The 23,582-nt window shown below is 40.1% G+C and overlaps 1 protein-coding gene across 1 annotated transcript in view; it reads right to left on the reverse strand.

Annotated features, from left to right (window-relative positions):
• Positions 1–1,230: 1,230 nt before the first annotated feature.
• CDC42BPB (CDC42 binding protein kinase beta (DMPK-like)) overlaps positions 1,231–23,582 on the reverse strand; it is a gene marked incomplete at both ends in the record, with an annotated part of 48,213 nt that continues 25,861 nt past the window's right edge. Inside the window, 18 exons of the mRNA XM_010149093.1 lie at positions 1,231–1,301; positions 1,394–1,505; positions 2,597–2,714; positions 2,806–2,926; positions 3,080–3,164; positions 3,271–3,368; positions 5,959–6,555; positions 9,454–9,516; positions 9,917–10,133; positions 13,342–13,423; positions 14,937–15,076; positions 15,667–15,803; positions 17,595–17,700; positions 18,114–18,188; positions 18,627–18,716; positions 21,249–21,328; positions 21,416–21,510; positions 22,290–22,438. Of these exons, the coding sequence (XP_010147395.1) occupies positions 1,231–1,301; positions 1,394–1,505; positions 2,597–2,714; positions 2,806–2,926; positions 3,080–3,164; positions 3,271–3,368; positions 5,959–6,555; positions 9,454–9,516; positions 9,917–10,133; positions 13,342–13,423; positions 14,937–15,076; positions 15,667–15,803; positions 17,595–17,700; positions 18,114–18,188; positions 18,627–18,716; positions 21,249–21,328; positions 21,416–21,510; positions 22,290–22,438 (2,436 nt within the window). The remainder of the gene's footprint in view (positions 1,302–1,393; positions 1,506–2,596; positions 2,715–2,805; positions 2,927–3,079; positions 3,165–3,270; positions 3,369–5,958; positions 6,556–9,453; positions 9,517–9,916; positions 10,134–13,341; positions 13,424–14,936; positions 15,077–15,666; positions 15,804–17,594; positions 17,701–18,113; positions 18,189–18,626; positions 18,717–21,248; positions 21,329–21,415; positions 21,511–22,289; positions 22,439–23,582) is intronic.

The following is a 23,582-nucleotide window of genomic DNA, read 5'->3' on the forward strand; positions in this document are numbered from 1 at the left end:
TGATTCTATGATTCTATAAGATCATCTATAACAAGATTGTCCTAACTCGATCCAGTTCATGCTGTGATAAAGCCATGGGAAAAATAGCATAAGGCCAAAAGGCGGTATTTAGAGCCTCTTTTTTCAAGCTTCAAACTACTATATTTTAAATTTAAGACATTGTAAGTAATCGTAAGATCTGCCATAAAATAAACCAATGTGAAAACCTTAGAATCCACCGCTACTTGTACCTATAAACAACAATTATCACCGAGCATGGAATGTAATGGAATTTGGGAAGGATGCTGCAGAATAGCTAAGTCAACTGACACAACTGGTCATCAGCACCTTTGAACATCAAGAGAGTTTCAAAAGTAGTTTCTCTTTGGTTCAGAGATGCCCATTTTCACGTGCTTTTAGTGGCTTACTCAAGGTGCCAAAGGCAGTCACAGCACGGCTGTGGTCAGAACTCTGGTCAAATGCTTTGACTTGGGGTGTGCGATGGCAGCCAGCACAGGTCTGGCTTCAGGAAAACACCCTTTGAAATCCAGAACATCACCTGGGCCTGTAGTTGGGCACCAAGAAGTGCTAAAAAGATGCAAAGATCTTGATCTAGGATTGTGCCTCCCAATGATAATTCCTAACACTTTCCTTGCACAGGCAGTGCTCGAGCAAAGCTGGGAAGAAACTACACCCACGATAAATCAAGGAAACAAAACCCATACATCATCTCTCCTTAGATTCAGGGACACCAGTTTTGTACAGCCAGGGCAATGTCAGTGTGCTGACTACTGGCACACACTTTTACTCTTGCTAAAAGCAGTTTCATTTTAAAATACGATTCCTTCTCGTGTTACATGACAAAAAGTCTTCCTTAAGGCAGAACAGAAAATTACTTAACTAGTTGTATTACTTTCCTATTCTACGCTAATAGCCCAGAGAACATTTTTAGGAGCTTTGAGGACATTTCATCAATTAGTCAAATTTCCCTTGTCTACAAAGCTTAACCCAAGACAGAACACTTCTTAAAATATCACCCTAAAAAGGTCTTTTCACAGCTTTGCTTTTGTGCTGGCGTTGTAACTTGCAATCATCTATTACAGGCTGGAGAAAACATCTGCGGAAGGAAAAGATCTCCATGAAGAACATGGTCTTTATGAAGTGTTTCCTCAGAAATTTAATATACTGGAAAAAGGAAACAACCTACGGCAACAGGTACTGTCAGTCTCTGTTCAGTGAAGGGTACTTTACCTCTTTGTCAAACTCCTGGTCGGGATCGGACATACTTCGGGAAGGCACGGCTCCTCCCACATCACTGCCACCTGCAGAGAAAGCAGGAAAAAAGGTAGGTTTACCCCTCTTGTTGAAGACATAAATTACATCTCAGAACTGACAAGCTTGCTTCCAGCCTTACTTGATGAGGGCCATGAAATATAGGTTTTGTTTCTCTGCTGCTGCTGCTGCTGCCGTGAGAGGTTAGCTGTAGACGGACATGGTTTTTCATCCTGTGCAGCAGGTAGGACGCTCTACAGTTGAAATGAAACACCTTGTTAGCCAGCAACAAAAGCTATCCACCTAGGAGTTGTTACTCATGAAATCTTTACTGTGCTTTTGAAGCTATTACAACCCAGTGTTGGTAGAAAAACTCTGAACTTACTTGACCACATCCACATATTTTCAGTAACAGAGACAAACCCTGAGAAAGACAGAGAAAGAACTAAGCCCCACAGCAGCCACTGGAACCTGTCAGCCAGCAAACCCTCTCTGAAGGGGCAGGGACTGCACCAACAGCTCCGCTTTCCTTCCTCCTACTGCTGAAAGCACAAATGTGTTACCCTCATCTGGGCTAGCTGAGAAGGGCAACAGAAAGCCTGACTAGCAGCGAGAAAACGGAGGGTACAGAACAGAAAAGCGAACCTTTGCCCCTTCCTCTCATGGATTTACCACTAAAATAGCTCGCAAAATGCTGTATTTGTTAAATAGAAAATAAAAATAATGCTATAACGCACTGCAACTTCCACGCGTTGTAGTTACCTCCACAGCGTTAGTTTCCCCCCCACCTTGTTTTGGCTCTGGAATTGGCGCAGTGCCATAAGCACACCACTCCAGTTCCTAACAGTCTGTAGCTACTCCTACCCTTGCTAGGGAAGCAGGAGGGAGAGGAGGAAGAGGAAGAAAGCAGAGGGGAGCCTTGCAGTGAGGAATGGTCACTCTGGAGACAGATTTCAGCAGAGAGAGGGCTCATGTGGTAGATGTGCTCAAAGCCTGCTGGAGGCGGTATCGGAGCGGAATGTTGAGAGGATGAGGGGGAAGGAAATTCATTCTGTTATTTTAAGAAGACAAACAAGAAAAAGGAAGGAGGAGAGACTGATTATTTGCAAAACTACTAAACAAGCTCCTGGCAGCGTGTCTATTTCTTTCAGAGCCTCATTCATGAGTCAGCTAACAGCATTTCCTTGCAAAGGATTTAGAAGCATTGCACTTCACCTCTCCCAAAGTGATTAAAAGAACAATTTGGTACAGAGATAATACTTGAGCCCCATACAGCTCGTCATCACAGCTTTTCTGAGCAAGAACAAACACACGTATATCTCCCTCCCTTTTAAATGTATTTTACCAGTGGGAGGTCCATGAGAACCTGCATTCCATCTCCTGGTCCCATATGAGCCACGTGGTTGAAATTCGTTGGGTTCGAAATCATCTTTGACCTTAGCTCAGGGTCTCTCAGCATTTCCCTAAAAGAATAGAGTGATTTTTACTATCGGCATCCTCTGTCTCTGCACGTCATCACGCACAGTGAGCCACACACCACGATTAAATCCTTACCGCCTCTGTTGTAATCGCTCTTCCTCGGGAACCTTGAATACAAATCTTCTTTTGCTCCTGGTTCGAAGCATCTGCTTCTTGCTGTTGTCAGATGTTTCTGGTACACTGAGGACTGCTCCTGCTGCAACATCACAATGCAATTTCACATACAGCGGTACGCGTCGACCCAGACGCATCCGATGCCAGTTTCCTCTCATGCAGAGGTTAACATTGCTTAAAATTACCCGGTTAGCTTGGGATCGTTGCCCCATTTCTCCTCTTGTTCAGTACTCACCTGCAAACTTGTTCTTGAAATAGATTAGTCTCGGTGGCTCGCAGTTAAGGAGATTCAGCGTGCCATCCATGTTTAACGGTCTGATCTGTTTTGAGGAAGGAGGCAGAGAATTAACTCCAACCTAGCATACGCTGAGAAGAAACATCTCATTTGGAATTAATTAAGTTCTATATTCAAAGAAAATGACCTACCCTTCGCAGTCCGATAGTCTGGACCCATTCCATAGTGTTAACATCAAATACATCAACACCATACTCGCTATACACGGTTACGTATGAAGAATTGCAACCTGCATAGATTAAAAACAAACAGAAAAGCCTAATGTGGTTTCAGTGGTCTGGAACTGACTTACATTTGAGCAAATTTCAATAGCTACAAGTTTTCCACTATGCGCGAGACACGTTTTAAAACGCCTCCCCAGCCCCACTTTCCAGGAGATATTTTTGTGGTAAGAGAGTCGCTAACGACAACTGCCAGCATCATGGCAAGATTCCAATTTGACCCTTTCGGTATTTTTAAACTTCAAATTATGATTTTTATGAAACCCCAAAATGGCATCTGAAGTTTTCGGATGCATACAGATTTGCTACTTGCTAGGAACCGAGCAGCTAGCTTTTCCACAGATGCAGATGACTTCATTTCGGAAGCAATAAACTAACTATACATCTGCTGTGTGCAGGGGAAAAAAAGAGGGGCCACCATCTGTGAGGTGGGTCATGGAGTCATGATGCGGATCTGTTCTCAATTTCCTTCCTCTTTTGCTAACAATTATCTCGCTTTAGATATTCATGTATGGGTTGCTTTCATCAGGTTAACAGAAAAAAATGTCACAATGCTTAAAGCTCACAAATCATTTTATCTTTTCAACTTACTTTTTTTCAACAGCATAAAAGGTATCAGCATACAAGTTTATTTTAGGTCAAACAAAAAGCAAAGATCCCTAGAGCTTCATATCAACATGCTTCTGCTCATGTAAAGAGTGCCCTGATGTAAAGAGCAGTTACTAGAAATTTATGTGATTTAATAGAGAAAAGAGCTGCTTCAATAAGCAAAAGGAAAATAACCCAGTAGGACACTAACCACATCACAGAATCATCTCAGAAGAACTGAAATAAGGTTGTGGTGCTATTTTTTAAACTCGTGCACAGAAAGCTATCATAAAAATGCGTCCTGGAAGTGATTTATGGTCAAGTATTTATTATACGGAGTCACGGTGGGCTTGGATGTCCACATCAATGGAGACCACCGAGCATCAACCACCCACTGCCTCTGCCTGGCCAGCTGGTAGCCAAGACCAGCGTCTACCAGTCAGAGCTGACTGAGCCTGATCAGATCTTAACTGGTTCCCAGCAGGACATATCAGTGCCTGCACTGGGCCTTCCCATGCTACAGCATCGAGGCCTGCTTATTCCCGGCCTTTGCGCTGTGCTGTCCTCAACCTGAGGAGCCCCACAAAGCCTACGCAGAGCCAGCACATTGGGCCGGTTCAACCACAACCCAGACAGGCCACCCGAGCTAAGAGAGCGGACTGTCCTCACGCAGACCTCCGCCCCTCCTAGCGTCAGGGGACTGAATGCCCTGGAGACAGTCTCCATCGTATCCTAAAGCCTCCCTCCAACATGGTCCATTACCACAGCAGAAACTGCAACGGGGGGAGAACTATTTCCACTTGGATGATCTGATGGGACGGTTAAAAAAAGCCACCGCCACCAGTGACAGACACCAGGACTGAGGAGGGAGGAGCAGGCTAATGGAAAGGGAAGTAATCCAGTTTCCTTTGGCAGCGGACAAAGTTGCTCTTTCTACAAAAACAGCCCTAGGCCAACGCCACTCAGAATTGAACATCCAGGACGGCTACAGAATAGTGTACAGTAAGAACAGCTTCTAATAATAACAGACAAAACAATCAACTACCATGTCTAGGTCGCTGAAATGCAAAAAAATGGGTAAAGCTGATAAAGGAAAAGGAAATACTAGCTTTAGCTAATGGCATTTTAAAGTAAATTAGCAACTGTGTTGTTTTCTTGGGCCTTTGCTTCAGCCTTCTGTACAGAACTAGGTCAGAGTAAAGCAAGCAAACAATTTCAGTTCAAGACAATCAAAGTTAAACAAACTGCTGTTAGGGCCTGGCCTGATCAAACCAATGAGCACCTAACTGCTCGGTATACTACTTAAACAGAAAGCTATTTCTTGCCTTCAATCGTTCAAAACACTTGAATTGCTATTTGAGATCACGAACTGCCTCTGACTACTGAATACTGAAAAATGTGTTTCTGTCCTAACTACCTGACAATCCTAAAATGACCAGACCAGCTAAAAACTTACCCTCCGCCTGCCTATATTATTTTTGGAAATTGTCCCCCTAAAAATAAAACCAACAGGAGAAGTGGTGCAACCAGTTCTGCCACAAGCAGTATTTTTACCTCTTATTTTGTTATCTTTATGAACCCTTAAGAGTCACAGTTACATTTTATCTTCCACTTTCTGATGTACTTTGAGTACAGGACACAGAAGACATCCTACAGGCAACTGGACGCTCTCTAGGGGAGCAAACATCTTTACGGAATTTCAGACCAGTCATCCTGCACTGCCCTGCAGCCAGGACTACGCTTCGTAAAAATTACGTTGCCTTCCACTATTTGTTCTTCTGTGTCCTGTAACAAGACAGAACTTCTTTTCTTCCAGCACCCGGGATCTCGGCTCAGGACATCGTCAAGTCCAAAACTACCATCAGGAAGAACTATGTATCCTGTTAACTCATCGAAACTTAAATCGTAGGTATTCAAAGACAAACCGAAGCAAAATAGAATACAATGCCGATTATTTTTAGACAAGTAAAGCAGCAACAGGGATATGGCAACAGAAAAACATATACATACTACAGGCAACAGGAGTTGCAGGCCACATTAGTTCCTGCATGCGTGACCTTCGACCTTGCGAATCGACGTATACTCCCATATGGCTGAAGCAAAGCAGGTATTCCTCATTACTGAGCTCCACAGCACAAAGGGCATCAAAAGACTGCTGTGAGAGGAAGATAAGCGAGGGGTCATTAGGATTTACCAGGTTTATAGACTGTCCATCTCCCTGGATGGTCAACAGAGAGAACCCAGACTGGTAGCCAACACAGAGCTTGTCCTTGAACACTGTCATCCACTGTACAGTTCCTGGAGCCTGAATTTCACTGAACTTTTTGTGGAAAGGTTTAGTTCTGTGGATTTCGTAACAAAAAACCTGTCGTTTGACAGCCACAAACAAACAAGTAGAAGAACTCTTCTTTAGTGTTCCAGTTGTAATCAATTGGCAGCCTTTCGTTTCTGCGAGCTTAATGTCAAAGTTTCCTTCCGACCCATCCAGAGAGGCCCAGGGGTAAAGGTGAACGTGATGGTTCCGACCGCAGATGAGGATGATAATTTTCTCTTTGGGAGCAAGCTCTATCTGGTACACCTTCTTGCAGTCGGCAGCTCGGACTATAACTGCAAAGGAAACAAGAGGTGCTGTAAGTTAAACGAGACACCCCTCAGGCCTGCAGGCATGGCAGTGTTGCATAGCGACATCTGAAAACGAATCTAAACGCAGGCATGTACCAGGTAAGAAAGAGCACTTATTACACGTTTGGTGCCCCGTTAGGAATTCTCACAACAGTGAAACAAAGCAGTCCCGTAACTCACTCGACTGATACGAAATCTCCGCAACACTTGGCGGGAAAAGGCTGCTTAACATCTGGGATAAATAGATAAAAGATTTGTATACAATAGTATTCGTACTATCTATACACTTCTGAAATGGGTCCCACCTTCAGGGAAGTATCAGCATCTCCAGTAAATTGTAGAGGAAGACCAAATCAGCAGAACATAAAGAGAAGAAATATAAAGTATTTAGGGCTGTAAACTGATGATACGAAGTGCAGTACTGTTGGCAAATAGCCAAATACAAAAGCAGTACAGTAAGTGGGTGTCAAAACACCTGTACGGAAAGGCAAAAATTCTGTGTGTGGTGGGGAGAGGATGAGAAGAAATGGGATAGGCTGTAAGAAAAGAGGTTTAGGACGGGCACCAGGAAAAGCCTTCTCACAGTAAGGACTAGTTAGGCTACCCATGGAAGTTGGGGAGTTTCACTCTTTGAAGGGTTTTTTAAAATTGGGTTAGAGGCAGCTCAGGGGGTTAGGTACAATGTCTTCTGCTTCTGGGATTGCGGGTATACAGGCACCTTCATGAAAGCAGTGAGTATTTCATGGGGTACAAATAGAAGAGACTAAGCAATTCCAACCTCGGAAACATAATACCCAAAATAAGCCAATTTTATTGACACATCACTTGCATTTTTCCATTTGCTGAATGCATCAAAATATTTGTGAATGATAACTAAACCCCAGAAATACTAAGTGGAAATTACATGCATTTTTTTCAGCAACAGTTGAATAACCTAAAAAAACTACCAAATTCGGTAAGCTTTGTAACAAGACTTAGGCTGTTTAAATCACAAAGCCAAGTGCTTTTGTGGCGTTCCCCCACTTGCACAAATAGATGGTAGGTCTGAAGAAATGTATGAAATAACCAGCTGTTGGAACTTTGCTACAAAGAGGATTTTTTTTTCCCCTCCTAGCTTCAACTCCAGCTTACAGTTTATTTGTCAAGAACTAAGTGATATTCAGACCAAAGACCTTTGATATAAGCAGCTGGTAGTTAATTAACACTGAAAATTACAAGTGCCATAAAATGAAAAAGAGATTCTGATTTATAAAAATGCTATTAACACGCAGGAACCGGCCACAGAAAAAACTCCTGCAAAACACCTCTTAAAACCAAAATTGATAATTCATTTTCACATTTACATATGACACAGCGATGCCGATAATCGTTCCTTTATGAAATGACATTTCAAATTAAATGTATAATTTGCTTTTCTGCAAGAAGCTGTACTGGAATCTCTGGAATTACTTGCATCTACAGTTATGTTTATATCTAAGTACTCAGAGAATGGTGATCGCTGGAAGTTTACTCAAATGAATGGCATTTATTACTGCTGAAAAGAATTCCAAGTATCTACTGGCTCCACGTATAAAGCAATTTCTCTTGGAACTGGGCAATGGCTTGTTCTAAGCCAGAGGAAGCAATAGCATTTTGGGTTTTGGGGCAAAACCACATCCCTGACTTAATAGGATTTTGAAAGTAAAGTCAGTCCTTAAAAGCCTGTGCTCCCTGCTTTATGTTACACTGAAACGTTACTTTCAGCATGACTGTGATCTGAATTTCTAATAGCCACAAACTAAATTGCATTGAAAAAGGAAATTCAAATTCTTCCATCAAGTCTAAGTTTAAAGAAATTTCCTTTTTGAAATTTGAATGACAATGACTAAAAACAGTCAAAGGGATACTGCAGGAGTGTCCCAGTAATTTTTCCACAACTGGATATGGGACGCAGGCATCTTTTAATTTTACAAACCCTCATCACTGACCTCAATCCTCCACTTCCAGAGAGTTAAAGGAATCAGAAGAACATAAGCTCAGAAGTTATAAACACAGAAGAAAGCATTAGGCGTTTTGTTAGAAACAATCCTGTCAGATAGCCAAGGTTGTAAGCTCTTATACCACAGAAAGTATGGATTTAGAGTGCTGTCTAAATTTAGAGTGCCTCAGGAGTTACAATAAGGCATGGATTTCACAAGGTATGTTTGATGCGTTTGAAGTCAGGCAGAAAAAAATAACTAATATTTCCTATGGTAACTTAGAAGAGGATAAATAGTAGATCACTGTACTTTAAATCTGCGTTGCTTCTTAGAAATACGTAACAACTTCTATAAATTCAGTTTAAGCTGTTTCATTTTTTTGTTCATTTGCTTGTTCAAAATAAGAGTATCTTATTTTGGAAGCAGATGGCAAACTGGACTTGTTCTTTGCTTTTCTCTGTTGCTTGCACTGGCTGTCAAACTTCCGATTCACGGCAGTTTAAGTCCTGGTGGTGCAGGTTGGAGCAAGCCCGTTCTCCCATGTCAAGTTTTTCTCACTCAATTCAAGTTCTATTTAATAAGTGCCTGATAATTCACTGTGCATCAACCGCTGGTGTGCGTGCAGCACGTGCTCTGTGTGCTGAAGCATTTTGCTACCCGCTGTGGGAACACAGTTAGGGTGAGAATGTGTCAGAATCTGCCCAGTAACTCATCCCTTTAATTTCAGCCAGTCAACTGAATGTAACGATAATGACCAAATTAGTGCTTATACCTCACATTCACTTTTCCTTCTCATCAATTAACTGAGTGCTTAACACTTCCTATACATGAAGGGCTGCTGTGTAACCTATATTATAACAGCACTAAAAGTTATGGAGCTTGTTATTCTGTACGGAATTACTGCACGCATTATGGGCTAACTTACCGTCACGGGTTACCTCTATCACATACAGTCCTTCTTCTGAACCAATTGCTATTCTATCTCGATCTAAACCAGGAAGGAAAAAAAAAAAGAAAAGGCTATTAATTCAGCTATATTTAATCTTATTTTTAAAACAGTCTGTTTGCTTTGAACAGCTGGAAAAATTTCTGGACAAACGGGTTTTCAACAGCAAATCAATTTTGCTTCAGTTCATGCAGTCTGTCAAAAGCATGCTATACACCGAATTGTTAAACCACCTGTTAAACAACTAAACAGCACTATTTACTCTGGGTGGATGAAGAAATTTGAATATCAATGTAAGACTATCATTTTTACCCCATTTTTAAATTCCTATGAAGGAATCCAGCTGAGAAATTTATTTCAAGGTGTGAGTGCTCTGATTACAGAAGCTCGTCTAAAAGCTCCAACAACTCATTCTCACTAACAAAAGCCAAAACCAACCTACCTACAATAGCAGCAGCTAAACTCGCTTTAATGAGAGGCAGCGTACTGTCATAGGCTTCTTGTGGAATATGCACAACCTGGTTTTTCAGTCTGTTTTTGTGCAGGATAGACTGCAACCCTTCTAGGATTCCAACCCACTTCCTCTTCTCATTCTCATTTTCCGTCAGGATCAGCAGAGAACAAGACTTTGAAGGCAAACCTAAGAGGGAAGCTGTCACCTTTTAACAGACAGAGAAAGCAAAATTACTTAGAGTAATAAAAGCCCTTTTTGTTAGTATCTTATACTTCACAGAACTGTGGAGGTAAAGTACTTCTTTTCATAACAACAGGATGATGTTTCTGAGGGGTATGCAACACAGCTAATATGGCCAGGGTGCTTTGAAAAAAAACAGACAAGCCTCAGTGGTTTTGTTTAAAAATACTCATACTTGCTTAATCATTTTGAATCCTAAAATACGGTCAAGGAACTCTACATTCCTTTCCTACAATAATCAGTGTATGCCAGCAAAAGGCTCCTTCCTGCTCCAAATTGGAATTCTGGTAGCATGCAATAATGTGTCCTGATCCCACCCCGACCATCTTTTAGTAACTTTTATAATAATCTTTTAATTACTGAAAATGGCACATACTTCCCGAGTCAGGTACACCTAAACCCAATGGCACTGCTATGATCAGCTTGAAATTTCCATTTTGCTACTTAATTTTAAAAATATCTGTCCAGGGGAAGAGCACATCATATCTGCACTGAACGCTCTGGAGGAAAACAATCTTTTGAGATTGAAGTATTCTCCCGCTTACCCAAGTTAAAAGAAAATCATGATTTTCTTAGTTTTCAGGTAAACCATCCTATAGAAAAACTATTCAGGAACTTGCTGTTGCCCAAAGTATGCACTTACTAATTCTTAATGTTAGTTTTGTGTCCTGTATGAAGAGATCGTAGGAATTAGGAGATCATGGGAACTATGCTTTCAGTCACAGACAAACAGGCCTTCAGCCAGTATCAGCCCTCACCACAGACTTTTAGAATAACCAGTTAACCAGAAGAAAAGTGCCAAAAGGTGCTAAAGTGCAAAGCTGCACCTTTAGCCTGTATGCCTCGGTAAGAAAAATCACCGCCAAGGTGGATGATGTGGTTAGGCAAGAAAGAGGGAATTAAGGAATAACATTCATCTTAAAGGGAAAAAAACCCCAACCTTAAAGTAAACTTGGAGCAAGGGGATGTCAAAGACAGAACTTCAGGGGTGAAATGAAAGCGAAGAGCAGTAGGAAAAGAACGGACTAGTTTGCAATTGCCTGTAGCTCTTATTACTCTGCATCAAGCTTTGCTCATGTCCTAAACCGTAAGCATTAATATTTTAAAGATGGATGGAGGCATAATGAACAATATTTCTAAATTTGAAAACAAAACCAAATCAGCCTTCAGCTGTGGTTTTCTCTCTTGATTACCATTATGTATTACTCCTCAGCCTTTTGTGGGTGGCATCTTACATGCAGTCAAATGGAGAAAAAACGGAAGAACCTGGTCATAATACACCTACACATTGCTCATCATACAAAAATCCAGTATTTGCTATGAAAGTCAAGGCTTCTTAACTCAAACTGCTGCTGAGGAAGGACTCCACTACAGACACTCTTAACACTATTACTAAAAATGTATTGATGGCAGCACTTCAGACTGCAGTGTCTGGATGCCAGGTCAGCCTAACATTCAGCTTTCAAAACTGGTTACCAAGGAGGGATGTTGGAGTCTGAGACAAGTTCTTCCTTGTCTTGATTTCATGGGGGAAGAGGGTCAGAGATAGCAACGTTTTAGTGCTGGCAGCATTCATGTATTGTGTTCTGCTGACCAAAGATCCAAAAGACATGAAAACCTGTCTTTGGTGGGACATCAACATCATCATGTGTTACGTGAAATAACGTGTATGAAAGAAAGACCACATTTTTATACGGATGATGTAAAGTAGCAGCTTTAACTGCTGTGTAGAAGCCACGCTCTGTCATTATGTCATCAAGATGCAAATCTAGACTTAAATGAAACTGAGAAAATACTCTTGCATCACATATTACTGGTTTCCAGTTTTTGAAAGTCTTTATTTTGAAGGAGGACATAAAACTGAAAAAACAGGTGGACTTTGGCAGCATCTTCGCCGGCCCCTGTCAACAGGATATCTAAAGTAAAGACAGTCACACACCAGGCTCCGAGTTAATTCATCAGATCTCTTCAGTAGGGGCAATCTGATCACACCATGGAGACATTTTGTCAAGTATATCCACACAAACAGTCTTACATGGGGATATTTGACAAAAGTATTTTTCTTAGATACCCTTTCAGTTAAAAACTGCAGGCAGAAGTTAGAGCAGCAAGTAAAGCAGGCTAAAGGCAGCTGTATAGATGTCGCCACCTTCAACAAATCAACCGCCATTCTGCCTAGCTCATTTTCTCTCCTCATAAGTCCTTTCCCATAGTATTCCACATTTGCTAATTTGAGAAGAAAGCAGGCAGATGGGAATACCAAAAAATACACTTAGAAAGAAGAGGAAAATGAAGGTAAGAGTAGCAGTAAACTGAAGGATGAAAATCCACTGCAGAAAGTATTTCTACAAAAAAGCAGAAAAGCAAAGCCACAGGAGCATTCAAGTACCCAAGACATTTCCTAAGTAAAACCCTGAAGGACCAAATTATTGGGCTGTAGGTGACTGTCAGCTCTTTAGTTTCCATGTTCCACAGATTTGATTTTACATGACTGAGGATCAGAGATGCTGAAAACAGTGAGTTTCTGTGTGTTGCATACAAGGGATTATACAGTGGTTACTAATGTACTCTTCTCCCTGTCTTAAAATTTCCAGATTAAATATAATTCACATAAAATTCCTGTTGTTAAAAACTAAATAAAGCATTCAGGTAAGAACATACATCAAAAAGGATATAGTAACTATATAAATTATTTTCTCTTACTTCAAATTTTTTCTACTATACTTAAATATGAAATTAAGGAAACTGAAATTTCCAAAGTATATTTTTAGACAAGACAACACATGGCAGACTAGAATCAGTGAGCACAGCCTAGCTTCATCCTACTCTTTTACAGGATCAGTTCATAAAGCAAAAGTTCTCCAGAGGTAAGAAAGAAAAATCAGGATCTGGTAATACCAGTGGAAGAGGAGACAAAAAATATACTGAATTATAATCAAGAAAATAAAAAAAGCCAAACTTTATATATGAGGAAGCAGCAAAAGGAGGACAACTTTGTTCTTTACAATTCAGTTAGGAGTATCACACTGTTCTAAAAACTTCAGTCTCCCTTGTAAATTCTTATACTTCTGCATAACTCAATAAACATTAAATACGGATAACATATGGCCCTATCAAAACAAAACACCGGTATTTAACTTGTATTTTCTTTAAGAGTAAATTGGTAGCCATACCCTGAATATACAAGGGATGTCTTTACGAGTTGCGTGTATTACATCCGATGCTAGGACAGAGCTCACACAAAAATCTTCATCTCTGGTAAGAAAGAGAGCAAGAGCGTCACACACACAAGCACACGCGAACGTTACTCAGCAAAGGCTAACTGATACCACAACTGTTTCAACAGGCTGCAGTCTCCTAACACCGCACAGGGGTCACAATTGCCATCACTGCTTTGTTATGCTCTAACCACCCAGGTTTAGGTGCGTTTCTACAGCATTCAGTACGTGGACCTCCGTCCACCTGAAGTTAAATGGGGTGGCTTTGTGTAGTTTTGGTTTACTGACCACACCTATTCTACAATTAGCAGCAAGTATATTGCTTTTCCAGCCCAGCAGACACATTAGAAATGAATAATTCATACCTCAATGTGTAGCAAGAGAGGGGCCTTTGGAAAAAAAGAAAAATCACATAAAAAGCTCTTGGCAACATAATTATAGTTTGTGGGATTCAATAAGGGTTTTCAAAACAGCTAGATTTTATTCTCTATTACAGTAAAATAAACAGATATCAGAACAACTTTTGCATTTCAGAGTGCTCCACTCCAGAGGGCTTGTCTACACAAGCCTTTTTAAAGGGAATTTGACCAAGTCAATCACCATAATTGCCAATTTTAGTGTAAAGACAACCCTGCTGCCTGAAACTTGCCCATGTTAGAATTCATAGCTGTAGAGGTTAATGTCTATTACAACATCTAAGAACCCTCAGAAGACAGACTCAGAGGCAGCTACAATAAGCAGATAAAGCATGGGACAGTTGGTGTAATATCTGGCTGAGTTGCTTCAAGCAATGTGCTGATGGATGTGCTGCTATCTGCAATACGGCCACGCTTCTGCTCCCACTGCCAGCAAGTCAGAGAGCTGACACTGATGGCTCTCAGAGAATAAAGGTGAGAACAGAACAGTACTGGTGCAACCCCATGGTATTGCTGCCTGGAAAAGAATATAAATCAGGGTGCTTGTGAAAGCAAACTTTATATTCAACAGAGACAGGAGGTGCTGTAACATTAAAAAGGCATTACCACTTCCTTGATATTTCCATAAACTGAAATAAAAAAGCTTCTTGGTTACTCTGATCAAGGTAGGGCTCAGATCTTTTGTAGGCAGCGTTCAGTGGTTCAAATGGCTCACCATGAAGAAACGACTCCTGTGAGAAGGCAGGGTCAGAGCCACTTATAAATTACTTGGTGCTTTTCTGAAGACAGCTTCAGTTTCTCTAATGTTTCTGAAATTACTGGCTATGGGATGATCTGTGACTCACTACTGAGGTCAAAGCACAGGGGAAAAAACACAGTATTTTTTTTCCATGTGTGCATATGGAATTCTAGGAAGAAGCATGCTAATACTGTAAATATCAGTGATGGTAGTGTCAGTGACTCTTGTTGAGCTAATTCGTTCAGCCTAAACTTAGCTGCAGTCCGTGTTCAGAACACACAGGTATTCTCAGACCAGAGCTCTGATGATCCAGAAGTTTCTTGTGTACTATAAATAAATATTCCTGTTCGGGGAAAAAATACAGAGGATTTCTACTCTGTCATAATAATACAAACCTGAGATCCAAGACTTGACTTGCAACAACTCCAGGCTGGGTGGATTTTCCTTCAGGCACATCATATAAGAACAGTTTACAGTCACAGACAACTGCATAAGCCCTCTGCCACCCTTTCTTAACTCCTGTAGGCTTTGGGACCTGCGTATAAATAACTGATTGCTTATTAAATGTAAGCACATGTCGTAGACACAGAAGGCAGGGACATTTAGAAAAGCTTATTCTTAGATCAACAGAATTAGAACACGTTCTCCTTGCCCTTCAAAACGGAGTGAAAAATGTCAAGTAATCAAGCAATCATTTTTCCTCCCATAAGTTCAACAATTCCCTGTTACAGTTTAATAAATACATTAGGTAGTATTAGGACAAACAAAGGGGCTTGTATATTCCACAAATGCCAAAATGGTGGGACAGTTTACCTTTTATATTATGCTTACATCAACAATGACAGAAATTCGTCCTTAAAGCATGCTTTCCCCTCTCTGTCCCCCCTCCCCCCAGCTACTTATGAACATTGTAGCTACTAATCTACTAACCTTTAGCTCTTGTAGTAAAACCAACTCTTTCTCCCACATCTAAAGCAATGAAGGTTAAATAAGTTACACAGCACACAAAGCCTAGGCTTTAGCACAATTTAGGAGATCTGTTCAAACATACTTGGAGGTTCCAAGCTGCGTCGTTGTAAGTGAAGTTTAGCATTCTCCTCTTGCCCAAGAACAAAAGACTATTACCTTGACATAACCTTTATAGGCGGTTCCTATTCCTCTTTGCACATCTACTCCAAGAGGCCTTTTGGCTTGCTCAGGGGGTATAGGGCAGACCTGAGGTGCACTATCCTTGCAGGAAACATGGCATGCAAATGAACACACTAAGTACAAAAGAGAAAATCCACAGTGAAATGCATGTATGAGTCAATCGTAACAGGAGATTAGCACAGCCTATCATTACACTCAGCAAATTAACTAACCCCACTGAAAATGGCAGTCAAATATTGCCACAGCCCACCAAGCGAAAGAGTGAACACCCCTAGATACTGCATGGAACTCTCCAACGTGCTTTTATTTGCTCTTTTAAGCCTACTACTTCCATGAAGGGCAGTAACTGAGTCCGTATTTCAAGGTGATTTATGAAAGCATTTTCCAGAAGGAAAAAAAGCTAGTCAACCTCACTGGTGTTAAGCAGCAACTAACCAGTCACAGAAGAGTAAAAAGTATTAATAAAGGAGGAATAAAAAATACGGGGCAGTAGTAGGAGACAAAATAAATATAGTAGGTGTTTAATTTGATCCAAAGTAAAACTAAACTAACCGAAACCATAGAATGGAGTGAAATAAGTCAAGTAATCAAGCAATCATTTTTCCTCCCATGAGTTGAACACGGGAGGCAAATAGACTCGAAATACAGGCAACAGACTTGAAAGCATAAGGAAGTAGAAACCAGGGTCTTCCAGCCAGGAGAGAGGGCAGCCAAGAGCAGGCTGCCTGGCTCAGTCTTTGGGCTGCTGCCTGCTCCCAGGAGGACAGGGGTTACCGAACAGCATGCAAGGTGCTGCTGGTGCTCCCAAAGATGTGATAATAAATCCAGCTCTTTGGGGAAGCATCATAATTACTTGGGACTGTGCATATCAAGGCACACTGGATGCAGAATAGGGAAAATCCACAGGATATAGCCAGTTCCACAGGCCTCTGCAACTGCAGCTGTATTTACCATATTCTCCAGCATTAAAAAGAAGATGATTTGGGAAAATTAAGTGATTGGGAATGGAATATGGCAAAGTTTTGTTCCACTGGAGTCATCTCTATTTTTATGTCAATGTGATTCTAGTTTTTTCTGTAGCTATCAAGATCTGTAGTCGAAGAAGCAAACTGGAAAACTAATGATGCAGAGCTTAATCAAAAACCATGAAGAAGTAAGAGCAAGGTTGATAGCTACACTAAGGGAAAAAGACCCTCTCAAACTTGCAAAACAAGAGTTCAGAACTGTCAGCAACAAGAGACAAAAGGCAGCCCCAGGGCAAGTGCTGGCAGAGCAATAAGTGCTCCTGGGGAAGAACTGCCACTAGAAGATCTGCCAGGAAAAAAGCCCTGAAGGGCAGATGAGGCAATCTGAATACGATACTGAAGTTGTCAGTGGAGAAGGTGTCACTAGCCAGAACTAAGTTGGGCACAGAAATACAATGAGGTTATTTATACTGCAGTGTCTTCAACAGATTTGTGGACTACTTGCTGAGTTCGTGTATCTAATCAAGGTACAGATGAGGTACTTTCAAATAAAAATACCTCCATATACTCCAACATGGAATCCAATAGTCACATATGCAACAGAGAAAGCATTTTAAGTAAACTTAATGGAGAGCAAGACAGGCTACAGGCCAAGAAACCTAGCAAATGGTTCTCCCAAAATACAGGGTTTATAATCAGGATAGCACAAAACAGACTCAGATTCAGAAGACCAGACCAGAATTAATTAGTAATTTGAAAGAGAATCATGAGGGCTTATATTATTCTTTAAGTCTGACAATGATGCAGAAGAAAGGAGAAAGATTCAGTGGCAGCCACCCCATTCCCTCCCCAAAGAAATGGTTGCTTTAAAATAAATTAGTGTTTTGGGATGATTTTTTCAGGAACTCGCTAAGAACATAAAAAGTTTAACTGACTCACCGTCACAGGCATAACCTTGTCGAACTAATCCCACCATAAGAGAGGTGCAATGACTACACTGAGTAGGGCTTGTAAATGACTTGATATTGAGCTGGTGAGCTTTAGGCTGAAAGATACGTTCAGGATAAAAAAAAAAAGTAACTTTTCACTCTGTGCACTTATGCAACGCAAGCATCTCCCTTCACCACCCTCCAGCATGTCAGAGTGTACGTTATGAAACCTGGGCTTTGTTTAAGTAAGCGCAGATTGTAAAAGGTGCTGCAAGACACCAAGATCAGTTTTATTTCCAACTGCATAAGATACTCAAACCCAAACCTACAACCAAACTTTTTTTTGTCATCCCTTCTGACAGATCAAACCCCATCCACTTCCATTTGGAAACATTTGATTAAAAACACAGACCTAACAAACACACACACACGACAAACCCAAACAGGACAAGAACAGACAGGGAGGGCTAATTTATAAATGGTATTTTTTTCCTTGTTCTTTAGAATAAGGTTAGCACAGTCCCCCTACCTTTGGTACAGCTAGAGAAATGGATTGAATGGTGGGGGAAGGAGCAGCAGGCATCCTCTGAAGCCGAATTGGTTCCTGAATCACAAAAAACTGTAATTGAGCAAAATGAGGCTTCAAGAATTTGTTTCAAGATCGGGGTGGAAAAGCTTATTGTTTTCTGATTTTTTTTTCTCTTTTGAAAATTATCAAAAATTTAATTATCACAAACATTGCCATTCTGATTTAATAGAAACAGATTGTGTTTTAAAGCACTCACAGGAAAGCCTGCACACTAACAAACAAGCAGCAATACAGAAAACATATGAAAATGAGGTACATCAACATACACAGAGCCAGCAAAAAGGTTTCATTTGCAACCGTCTTCAAAGCAGGTGCAATTAACACTGACACACTGCAAATAAGCAACATTCAACCCTGCTTCTTCATAATGAATGTTGCAGTACGTATTTATCATGAACAAGACAGAGACTTTCTAGTGAATTACTCTTGAGGGTAAAATAACGGCTCTCTTACTTCTTGTTGTTGGTCTGCAGTTACAACTGAAGCAGAGGGTGAAACTTCTGACTTGGGACCCTGCGTTTCCTGCTCACTAATAGAACTGGTCTGCAAAAGTGACAGCAAACATGTTAGATTAGATACCACAGATCCGACGAAGTGTTCTCGCATCAACAAAACGGAAACAAAAACCAATGCTGATTTCTGTACGCAATACACATACATCTAACAACTTTCCACTCTGAAAAAGAAATAACATCTTTCCACAAAACAAACCCTGCCACCTGATGGAAAAGCTTTAAACCTGGAAGTACAGAAATTTCAAACCTCATAGTAGGCAGCATAAACGCTGCAACAGCTGCCTTCTTCCAGCCAGGTTGTGTCTAATCTCTTGCATGCAGGTATGGAAGGATGTTTGAGAAGCTTGGCAATCAACCATAAATAGCTTATTGCTCATGGTAGCTTACTACACTAGGATTTTTCTAGCACACAGCAGCCAGCAATTCTGCCACGAGAATAACTCAGGTAGTACTACACAATCTCTTAAAAAGTTTTTTAAAAATGGTTGTCCTCTGTCATTAAAAGAATCGTGTCTACTTAATCACACTGTCCTGTATTTCACTAAAATTTAGAAATAGCATCTACCACAAACCTTCCATTAATTTCACACTTATATTAGCAACTACTAATTGCCAGCACAAGGGGGAAGTATGCTACAATTCCAGAGCTAAAGCAGCTGGGTGTGGAGGTACGATACTATCTTCCTGTACTGTGAGTACATCGTGAAAATCATGATTAACAAACATCAGATTATACCTCACATCAGTGATGTAATTAGCACTCAAGGCAACAACTAATGAATCACCCACTTCCCAGCCAGTTTAGACAGGAAGATGGCTCGAGTTCAGTTAGCTCACTAAATAAACTTGTTATTTTTCGTTACGAACTGATTGGTAGGGCTGGGCCATTTAAGATCAAATTGTACCATTATGTAATATGAACTATTTAAAAGTGTGATTCAGCTTTAGCCATGTAGATAGTCAAAATATAAAACTGTAAGCCTGTAAAGAGGTATTAAAAGAAAACTAAACTAGCTCTATTTAGTGGATTATGTTCCAGAGAAGTTAAGGAAGCAAAATATCTAGTTTTAGAAGGCCATTTTTACTATGACAGGTCACAACAAAATACGGAGACAAAACTACTAGCAAAAACTTACTTCTTCCCAAAAGGCTAGCAGAGAAGATGTAGACGAAGAAGAAACAGAATCCTTTGTAGTAAGGGATATGAGGGATAAAAATGATCACTTATCACCCACAGGAAAACTTCAGATAGAATATTAGTAGGCTAGCTAAATAAAATGTTTTATATGGCCAAATGACACTTATTGCAACTAAATTAATCCAGAGCAGATAACATGGACCATCTTTATAAGTACATGTGAAAAAAAAATTGATAATGGAAGTACAGTATCAGCAATTTAATGTAATTCATCAGAAAATGACACCTGCAATTTCACAGTGACTATGTATTTGTTGCAGGATCTGTAGAATGGAATCTTGATTAGTTATGGTCTTGATGTTCTATATGTTACTGTTTTAAGTATATCTGGTACTTTTTAAAGCAATGTTGTAAAATATCACGGTCAGTAGACAGAAATTATTATTGAGATAATAGCATACGTCACGTTTCTCTCTCTCCCCTCCACCTCATCCATACAGCACATCTTGCTGCTTCAGCAAGAAAGCCAGCGTGGACATTTTGTGACTGGGAACAGCACATACACCAAGTATTTCTTATTGGCCACAGTGACAATTTGAAAAAAATAAAATACAGAGAGTACACATGTAAGATATAAAATCTAACCAGACTTGTGAGGTTTTAACCTAAGCCCCTTTAACTCAGCTCCATAAATATAACAGATTAGTCTTTCCAGTTCCAGCTCTTGGTTTTATTCTAAACTGTCTGTGTTTTGCAAAAAAACATCCCAGAAAATCTTCACGGATCAAGAGTTCATGAAGTAAGGAAATGTGATTCAATGTTGCATTTAACAGCTGCTTCCTCGGGGAACGCACAAACCTTTTTAATTGAAACGCCCACTTAGAGCTGTGATTTGTATGATTAGTTTTCTAAGGATCAGAGGGTGTGTCACGATAAACATTATACCAACATCTGTGGGTCCTCTGATTCTCTTCCCAGTTCCTTCTGCTCTAACCACTCCATTAAGATCCAGAGCCAACAATTTTACATATCTGTTCAAACACTCCTTGAACTGTGTGAATACTCTTCCTTGCATCTTTCAACTGCAAAGCATTTAATCCCTTACTTGCAACAGGGTGTGCCAGCCTTTCCAAAAGGACCCTGAATATATATTGTTCAGCCAAACATTTGAGATCAACCTAAACAAAGAAGCTAGAATGGGAAATAATTAATGTGAACTTCTGGGAATATTTCCCAGAGGTCCCAGCTTCCCTGCAAAATGCCAAGCAATCTGACATCTCCTGGACATCCAATTCTGTGTCACACTGATTTGGCTAATATGCCAGATCCAAATGTGCCATATAGTACCCAAGCATTACTCTTGTGTAATAAAAACATAATTCAGCTATCACATTTTAATAGTTATTTTATGGAGTCACTCACTCTGAAAGTCAGATCACGTGCAAGAGGAGAGGTGTTGAAATATTCAAAAATGGAATCTTGAAAGTCTGGAAGTTTGAGACCTACAACCCAAAGCAGAACAGGCTTAGCTAAAAGGCAACATGGCAGGTGGTGTTAGAACTCTGTTAAAACACAGTAACTTTAATTACCTGAATCTGTTCTGTATTTATCTTCCAGTTTTTTCTTCAAACTTTCCATCTCTTCCAACAGTTCTCTATTTTTCGCTTCCGATTCCTTTAATTTACTAAAGCAACACAATATGATCAAAATGCAGTATCTCAATGGCAGGAATGGGGTGTTCTTTTCTGGTCCTGTATCTGTGTTTTGGAAAATTCCTTTTTTTTTTTTTTTTTGAGGAGTGGTGGTGTTTTTAGAATTTTTTTTAAAGCTGATTAGATTTATTTTTTCCCTGAACAGGCCAGTATTCAGGGATTAGACAGTGAAAACTGTACTTGAGACTCCTATCATTGCAGATATCTGCCAAACAAAATTATTCTAATAGTAGTTTGGCTTTTATTTCCCAAGAATATATCTACTCTCCAGTTAAACTAAGAAAAGGTAGTGGTGTTTTTAGAATTTTTTTTAAAGCTGATTAGATTTATTTTTTCCCTGAACAGGCCAGTATTCAGGGATTAGACAGTGAAAACTGTACTTGAGACTCCTATCATTGCAGATATCTGCCAAACAAAATTATTCTAATAGTAGTTTGGCTTTTATTTCCCAAGAATATATCTACTCTCCAGTTAAACTAAGAAAAGGTATTGAATTTGCTCTTACGATTTTTTTCCCCTTCAGGTGTTGGAGATCTGTATCTTAATACCAAGCTATTCACAGCAATTAGATGTTTACTTGAAGAAATTTTTACAGTTCTTATTTGACTATGTAAGAAAAGTGTAGTCTGTGGAATGGGATCTTTCTGGCAAAGTCCAATATCCCTGCCAAAGGGCCATTGTAAGAAAGTTACTGCTTTAACCAGCAGTTTAGAGCAGTGAAAACCCCAAACAGAACCAAAGCCCTTATTACCTTTCAAAAGATATGTTTGCATCTTTAACTTTTCGTAGCTCTTCTTGAACTAGTTGTTTGGCACGAATTTCTGCATCAAGGGCAGACTGTAATTCCAGCCTAGCCGACATATCCAACTTCTGACTGCGTCGCACTTTCCAAAGTGGATCCTGTTGCAATAAGTTGCTGAATATTAATATCAACTGTCTGAAAGTATCTCTATTCCTGTTCAAAGACAACATAGCTTTCACACTGGTTTAGAGAATGCTCTTTTAATTAGTTATGGACAGTATACCTGCTACGTGGAAATCAGTTGGACAGTTGACTTTGTTACACAGAAATGAAGTAATATGCATTTTTATAATGATTAAACCACTACTACAATATGCTTGAAATCAAAATGCTGGGTCACTGAGCATCAAAGACAAATGGAAAGAACCCACTGAAAATGGGTATCTTTCACTGTCCAAACTAGAAAAGAGTATAAAACTTGCCCAGTTACACACATTATTTACATTTTTCTAACCTTTACGTCCAATAAAACATACTAATTTAAAACATACCAAGAGTGGCAAAACCATAAAAAAAAAGAAATAATCTGGGTCTTGAAATACCCAACATAGCTAGAATGTTAGCCTCAACAATTCTTACACTTGCTAAGTAGCATAAGTCACCATGCAATTGTGCTGTACTACCCTCAAAAGCTGATTTTCCAAGTATTTCCAAGCATGTTTCAGTGTGGATTACATGTTTGATACTCCCTAATGGACACCTCCCATGTGAACCTGCAAGTAACAGTCATGAAAATCAGAGGCTTTTTTAATGTTGAGGTTCTGCTGTCACTACAAACCAGCTGTAATATGAAGAACAACAGTGTCCGTCTTTCTGGCAGTAGCTAAGAAGAAAATGACAACTGCTTTTGATCCAATCTTTCTTTCTATTAAACCTCGCAACATTATAATCATCTCTTTGATGTAAAGCTCACACGAAGTCGTAACTTCTCTTATTTTCCCCTATTCATAGGTTTGGAAGGGATGAGTAACTTCTTATCTGCATAAACCAGCAGCAGATTGTGTCTGCATGGCAGACTGTGCTGACTGGCGTTGCTAGGGACGTGGGCTTCCAGGCCTAGGTGCAAACAGCTCTCCCTTTTCTTATGCAGGTATCTAGTACCTGCCACAGAAAAACAGTGTTTTTGTCTTTGAAACCATAACTCCTTTGTGAGGGCTCTTCTATTTTGCAGATTATTTTGGGAATTCCTGCTACTGCTGTATGAGAAAATTATGGCATGACGGTCTCATTGCTCTGCATGTG

Source organism: Eurypyga helias, unplaced genomic scaffold (assembly GCF_000690775.1).
Source record: "Eurypyga helias isolate BGI_N326 unplaced genomic scaffold, ASM69077v1 scaffold37763, whole genome shotgun sequence".
Taxonomy (NCBI): Eukaryota; Metazoa; Chordata; class Aves; order Eurypygiformes; family Eurypygidae; genus Eurypyga; species Eurypyga helias.